This window comes from Pinus tabuliformis, chromosome 8 (assembly GCF_031772625.1).
Source record: "Pinus tabuliformis cultivar Carrire ecotype Pingquan chromosome 8, CPIR1, whole genome shotgun sequence".
Taxonomy (NCBI): domain Eukaryota; kingdom Viridiplantae; phylum Streptophyta; class Pinopsida; order Pinales; family Pinaceae; genus Pinus; species Pinus tabuliformis.
Genome location: NC_142294.1, coordinates 743,382,417 through 743,390,145, shown reverse-complemented (window position 1 = coordinate 743,390,145; position 7,729 = coordinate 743,382,417). Strand labels below are relative to the sequence as shown.

At 43.0% G+C, this 7,729-nt stretch overlaps 1 protein-coding gene across 1 annotated transcript; it reads left to right on the top strand.

The window, feature by feature from the left end:
- The first annotated feature begins 694 nt into the window (after nt 1-694).
- On the top strand, nt 695-7,246 carry LOC149237712 (uncharacterized). The gene is made up of 4 exons (XM_089369361.1): nt 695-2,764; nt 2,878-4,227; nt 4,366-6,546; nt 7,136-7,246. Exons 1-4 carry the CDS (start codon nt 695-697, stop codon nt 7,244-7,246), a joined length of 5,712 nt encoding a protein of 1,903 aa, XP_089225487.1.
- Nucleotides 7,247-7,729: the final 483 nt, after the last annotated feature.

Genomic DNA, 7,729 nt, shown 5'->3' with positions numbered 1-7,729 from the left:
ATCTATCAGGAACTTTATGAGGTACTGGAATATGTATAGGGATTGTATGATTAGTCTTGATTGTTTGATGCTCCTCAATTGGAAAATGATCTTCATAAGAGTTAGAAGACTATTGTTCAAATGTGTAAGGAGACTTTATATCTACACTTTTCAAAGGGAAATAATAAAAAATTAATCTAAAATCTTCTCTAAAATAAAATATACATTGAAAAACTTTATCAATGAGAAATAACATAATGTCTTGGATAACAATCCAAGTTAATAGATTTTTTTATTTATTAATAAGTTAAGGGGTTGACTGATTTTTTTCCCATGTATGCGATAATATTTAACCTGTTCCACGAGAACCCTAGGCCATAGGCCTAGGTGATGCAGGTGGCGCAGGAAAGGACATGCAGGTACGGGGGTTTTGTAGCAGCTGGCGGATCCACCGAGGTCGATCTTTGCGGACAAGCGGAGAGGGAGACAGCTGGGTAAAATACTGCTAACGGTTTGATGTTGGAGAACGGTTACGGTTCGCGTTGTTTGGGTTTTGTCCTTAGCAGTTTCTATTTTGTGGAAACCCTTTAGGTGGTATTTTCCTTTTCTGTTTCTTTTGGAGAGGTCAAAGCCGTTTTGTTCACAGGCGGTTTCTGCTGTTTTCACCGGGTAGCGGTTGTGAGGCAGTGTCAGGGTTTTACGGGGGCTGTTTACCATGGTAAAACAAAGCGAAACGGTGGACCTTGACCCAGCTCTGGAAGATATACTCTCGGTCTGGGGAAAGGAGGTCACGAAGCAGAACATCGACAAGTTTTTTGGGCATTCAGACAGCCATGCGTCCACATTGTTCTTGGGTGGAGGTTCGTGGAGTTCTAAAACTGCTAAAGGGTTACTGGACGAGAGCTTGGAGCTCGCAAGCGGTTTCGGAAATGTCGGCAAGGTTTCGGAGGAGGCAATCCCTCATGCAAGGTCAGGTCCGCTGAGAGACAAGAATACTGCCTCACCTGACAGTAAGTCCTTTTCCCCTTCAAAAATCTTCGTTTCGTCTGGTGGCCTTGAGGATATTATAAATTTTTCCCAAAATAAAGGGATATGGAGGACTATAGGGGGTGTTCAATTTGCTGGGAAAGACTTGGGTGACAGGAACAGCCATCCGGCTGTAAACAGAGCCCTTTTTTCAAAGGAATCCTCGCAGAGCATTTCAAGGGCGGAGGGGGCTCTCGCCGGTTTCAGTAAGACATCGAATCAGGGGGATTTTGCCAATCCACTCGTATCCGGCAAGGCGGAGGTAGGCGGGTTTTCGGCAGCAGGAGAAGCGGGGAGCCCGGTAGAAGGTTTGATTGAAACCCCTTCCGGTAATGAGGTTCAGCAAGATGCGGAAGATGGAAGCGGCCCTCAAAGGGTTGTAGGAACTACGAACCCTGACTCAGGAGGCAGAGAATCAGAGCCGGAATCAGAAAAGGTAGGGGAAAAAAGGAAGAAGGCCAAACCTTTGAAAAAAAAGCGGGTTACAAACTTGGTTCTAGGTATGGACGTTCAGGTAGAGGATGCTCTGGAAGTGGCAGAGTGTACTCTTGTGGGTAGAGCCAGAGGGAGGTATGTATCCGGAAAATTCTTAAAGCAGTGGGCAGAGAGTCAGTGGCTGGAGACCCCGGCAAATTCTTTCAGGACCGCCACGTTGGTTAAGGGTTGGTTCATGGTAAGATTTGACAGCAAGGAAGCTATGGAATGGGTCGAAGGGAGGAACTGGGCGTTCGGGAATCGGCCTGTTTTCTTTAAAAGATGGTCTCCTCTGTTCGACGCTTCAAAGGAGAAGGTAGATGAATTCCCTGTGTGGGTCAGGGCTCCAAATTTACCTCCTTTCCTATGGGTGGATTCCGTCTTTATGTCTATTGGGAACCATTTGGGCACTTATCTGGATGCTGATAGATCCTTTCTTCATACTTTTGAAAGAGCGGTGGCGAGGATCTTAGTAAGGCTTAATCTGAAAGAAGGACTTGCAGAATCGGTCACGTTGCAGTATAAGGATTATGTTTTCGAGCAGACTTTGGATTATGAACTCCTTCCCTTCAGATGCCACCGTTGTCATGAGTATGGGCATTTGGCAAGGGACTGCCCTTTGGGAAAAAGAAGAAGGAGGACGCCGAATAAAGAAGAGGAATGGGAGGGTTTTTTGAGGAAAACCGAGGAACCGGTGGAGGCGAACAACCCAGAAGCAGAGCATCAGGAAGAACATTTTCCCCAGTCAGAAGGGGGATTGCTTCGGGAGGAAGGGATTCCGGCTCGAGCTGCAGAAGACCAGCCCCTCAAGGAAAAGCCCACTGATGTTCCGGCCGTCCCTACTGAAGATGAACCATCCGGTATGCAGTCTTCACCACTCAATTTTTCTTTAAATTCCGAATCAATTATCGGTTGTATATCCTCGGATTTCCCTCTGGCATCAAATTGTGATGATACTCTTCAAAACATTGAATCTCTTTCGGATGCTATTCCTTCTTTAAACCTGAACTGTGAGGATACCCCTAAGATGAGTCAGGGTACGGGTCTTTCTTCTCCTGTCCGACACTATAACCTCAGATCCCTCAGTAAGAGACCTGCTTGCTCTCATGATGTCCTGGAGTCGGTGGGTGGTCTTGGTACTGAGACGTCTAGGGGTCTCCTTAAGAAAGGTAGAGGGCGGAAATCATTTTTATCTAAAGCCCAAGTTAAAGCAAAATTTGATGTGGCTGATGGAAAACAAATGTCGATTCCTGGGGCGCTTAGAGCAGCTAAAACCCCTGAGACGGTTATAAAATGATTTGCCTTTCTTGGAATTGTAGGGGTTTAGCTAGTAAACCCAAAAAACTAGCTCTGAAAGATCTAATCTCTCGACATAACCCGGATATTGTCTTCCTCCAGGAAACTTTGGGCAAAAGTGCTGATGTCGAATCTATTCTTCGCTCTTTTTTTCCGGGTTGGGTATTTATAGCACTAGATGCTTCTGGTCACTCAGGCGGTCTTGCTATTGGTTTTAAGGAAGGAAGATTAAAGGTTTTAAATCTCTGGGGTCTGTCTCATGTTCTAGGTATGGAGATCATTTCTCCTGAGTTTGATTATCCTTTTTTGTTTATCAATGTGTATGGACCCTGTCAGGGAAGGGTCCCTTTTTGGAACGATTTTCTTTCAAAAGATCTGTTAAAAAACAAAAATCTGATAATCGGGGGAGATTTAAATTTCTCTTTGGGGATCGCTGAAGCTTGGGGGCCCTCTGCGAGGGAAGATCCTCTGTCAGATTTTTTCACAAAAGCTCTTCAGACTCATAAACTGATTGATGTAAATATCATAAAAGCTAAACCTACTTGGAGAAACAGAAGAACGGGAGAGGAGAGAATTGCAAAAAGACTGGATCGCTTCCTCATCAATGAAATGTTGGCTTCAAATATTCCTCTGTTCAGACAATGGGTGGGTGAAGGGGAAAATTCAGACCACTTTCCCATCTTTCTTGAACTCTCCAAGCCCCCTCCAAAACCGGCTGCTCCATTCAAATTCAATGCCACTTGGCTTCAGGAGGAGTCTTTTAATCAGCTTTTCAGGAATACCTGGAGGCATCCGGGCCCTTGCCCTCCGGAAAACAAAGGAGCTCATTTTATGGAGAATTTAAAAAGGCTTAAGAGAGCAACCATCGAATGGGCCTCAGCCAGAAGGAGAAAACAAAATGAGGAGCTGGTCATTATTGATGATGCACTAAGTGTTTTAGAAGATCCTGAAGCTGATGCTTATGTATCTCAGGAGTCGAAAGAAAGAATTCTGGCTCTAGAAAAGAGTAGAGCAAAGATTCTACTGGACAGAGAAGAGGAGTGGAGATTGAAAAGTAGGGCTATCTGGTTGAAAGCGGGGGATGAAAACACTAAATTCTTCCATAATTATGCAAAGGGACGGAAAAATGCAAATACTATATGGAAGCTAAAGGACCCTGAAGGTAGGGAGGTTTCTTCTTTTGAGGCTGTATCAAACTTGGGAAAGAACCATTTTCAATCCCTTTTTTCTGACCCTGGGTGGATTTCATTAGCTGAAATTATCAGAACAGCCCAAGCTTTCCCTCGGTTTGTGGAGGGGGAGGAAGCCGAAAACCTTTTTAGGGAAGTGAATAAGGAGGAAGTAGAAAGCATAATAAAATCAATGCCAAAAGATAAAAGCCTGGGACCGGATGGCTGGACCATAGAGCTGTTTTCTCACTTCTTTGATTCTATTAGAGAAGAGCTTACTGAAGTAGTGGAGGAATCAAGGAAGAAAGGAGAAATCTATGGCCCTTTTAATTCAACTTTCATTGCTCTCATCCCAAAAAAAGAGGACCCGGAATCTTTTGAAGATTTCAGACCTATTTCTCTGTGAAATACCATATACAAGATTATAGCAAAAATCATTGCGGTTCGCCTGAAACCTATTCTATCTGTATGTATTTCCAATGAACAATTTGGCTTCTTGGACGGTCGGCAAATTCATGAAGCTATAGGGGTGGCCCAGGAAACCATCCACAACATCAGACAAGCAAAAAAGAAAGGGGCTGTGTTAAAAATTGATCTATCCAAAGCCTATGACAGGATCAGCTGGACGTACCTCAGACTGTTATTGACTCACCTAGGCTTTAAGGTGGAGTTTATAAATTGGATCATGGGGTGCATTTCAAATGTAAGTTTTGTTGTGTTGATAAATGGGGTTGCCTCTCAATTTTTCAAAAGCCAAAGAGGTTTGAGACAAGGATGCCCTCTTTCTCCTTTGCTCTTCCTCCTGGCTGCTGAAGGACTTAGTAGATTGATTTCAAATGCCAAGAGATCAGGTTTGATCACAGGTTTGGAAGTTGCTGTAAATTTACTCATAACTCACCTCCTATTTGTTGATGATATTTTATTATTCACAAATGGGAATATAAATGAAATCAATGAGCTTAAAATCATTCTTGATCTGTTTCTGAAAGCTACAGGGCTTCAAATTAATCCCAGGAAGTCTCATTTAATTATGGAAGGCTTCAACAGGCAAGAGGAGATTTTGATCACATCCTACTTGCCTTTTGAAATCTGCAATATGGATCGGTCGTTCAAATATCTAGGGTTTTGGCTAAAACCGACCTCATATAGAAAGCAGGATTGGAATTGGTTGGTGGCAAAAATTGAACAAAGGATATCCCATTGGAGCTTCAAGTGGTTATCGCGGGCAGGAAGACTTACTTTGGTAAATTCTGTTCTTCAGGCTATACCGGTTTTTTGGGCTACTTTGACTTGGATTCCCAAAGGGATCCTTCATAAAATCAAGCAGATATGTAGCAGGTTTCTGTGGTCTGGATCTAAGGAGGACTCAGTGCTACCCTGGGTAGCCTGGGATAAGATTGCTAGACCAAAGGAGTGGGGAGGCTGGGGTGTAAAGCATCTTTTTGACTTCAGTCAATCTTTGGCAGCAAAATCAGGTTGGCGAATTATAAATGCGGAGAACCTTTGGACTAGAGTTGTAAAAAGAAAATATATTGATCCAGTTCCGCTTGAAGACTGGATTAGGAGCCCAAACAAAAAAGGTAGAAATTGCTCTGTTATTTGGAAGGCCACTACAGAGGCTTTTAAAATAATTGAACAAGGTTTAGCATGGCAGGTGGGGAATGGTGAAAATCTGCGGATTGGCAGGGATCCGTGGGTAGGGTGCAACGAATTTTTTGCCTTATCACCTGGTCTTCTCACCCATCTAGACGCAAAAGGAATCAAAAGTTTAAATCAGATAGCAAACATGGGGCTGTCTTCCATCTGGGGACAGGCATGGAAATCAGAAGAGGACCTGGGCATTGATCCCATTTGGAGGAACGAGTGGCGGCTTTTCCTTCAGGAACTCAAAAGATCAAATGTCAGATTAAAGGACAAGCCAGACTCTCTGGTTTGGGCTCATGCTGAGTCGGGCTCCTACTCCCCAAAGGCTGGTTATAACTTCCTGATGAAGAGAAAGGGATGGGATCCTCCTGTTTGGTGGGCAAAGCTTTTGTTTAAACTGAAGTGCCCCAAAAAAGCTAGAATCTTTCTCTGGTGTGCCTTAAAAAACAAGATTCCTTCTTGGGAAATTCTTCAAGCTCGCTTCAAGCAGGGACCGGGTAGATGCCCCTTATGTTTTGCAGCCTCTGAATCCATCCCTCACTTATTTCTCGTCTGCCCCTTCACAAGACAAGTCTGGGATGAAACAAAAAAGCTCTTGAACATAAACGTAAGATGGGAAGGGGAAGATCTCTCTTCTGCTTGGGAATACTGGTGGACTCACTACCCTGAGAAGAATCTGAGGAACCTCCCTCCCATCCTTTGTTGGGGCATATGGATAGCCAGGAATCGAAGCATTTTTAAAGAAAAAGCCACTCCAGCGGAAGCAATCGCAATACAGAGTTCAGCCATTCTTGCCAACATTCCAGAGCCGGAAGGTCCCTCAAATCTGAACCAGCGGAAGGAAGTCCATATCAGAGAAGGGATCCCATGGGCTTTCTTTGACGGGGCAGCCCAAAATAACTCCACTGGAGCGGGAATTATTATCCATTTAAGCCCCTCACACTCGCTAAAAGCCTCAGTGGGCCTTGGGATGGGCTCAAACAATTTTGCAGAACTATCAACCTTAAAACTTCTCCTTTGCTAGCTCATTCACAGAAATATCCTCACAGTTCAGATTTTTGGAGACTCGTTAAATGTTGTAAATTGGATCAATGGGAAATATAGATGCCAGAATTATATGTTGATGCCACTGTTTGAGGAAATTCAAAATTTAAAGCTTTATTTTAATGTTTTCTCCATTGATCATATTTACAGGGATAAAAATGAAGAGGCAGACAGGTATTCTAAAGCAGGTTTGCAACAAGTTTTGGGCTCGTGGAGGATAACAGAGCAGTTTCAGGACCAGATCCGTGTGTCGGATCTTCCCCCTTACACTTAATGCTTTTTGAATACATCTGCAAATGCGCTAGGTATCAGTGGACTTTTATCTGGTACTGGCAGCATATGAAAACCTGTGTTTTTTCCCTTTTCTGTTTTTCTCTTTACAGTATGAAGAGTATTAGAGACATCTTTGTTTTTTATGCATACTCTATGGGTTGTTTTCCTTTAAAAGGAGACCCAGATTCACTGAGACAGATTTGACTATATTTTTTGATATGGTTGTTCAGGCCGGGTACAGGAGAACTTTTAGTGTTTGTTTAAGACATGTTGATGGCAACACAGAGGAGGTTGTTTCTCTCTGCCTCAAGCAGAATTTTGCTGAATGTTCACTCATCTGATTGTAACTTTTTTATTTTTCTAATAGAAAAGTTCGGCTTTTTTCTTCGGAAAAAAAAAACAATCCAAGTTAATAACCTAATATTTTCATACAGTTCTTTTAGGTTCATTCCTCCATTGGAGTCTAGATTGTAGAATTGATTTGGAGTCACTAGGAGGATGATTTTAACCTTTGTGTGTTTGATCATTGTCCACTATCATAAATCAGATCTAAACCTATAAAACAATTTTGAAGAAAATGTTAGTTCTCCCCAGTGGAGTCACCACTATGTTATCACCCAGTAATTTCCCAAGGTTAAAGAAGGAGATCACTGGGGTAACCACTAACCACTTTTGTAGATCATGACCTAGCCTTCCTGATGCTCAGAGAGGGCTCTCTCTATATGATTTAGCTTTGTTTGCTGGGATTTTATGATAGTTCTTAATGTTCATTGGGGTTTTGGTTTTGAATTGAAGGTTGGGTGGTGGAATTCTTGGAACAGATG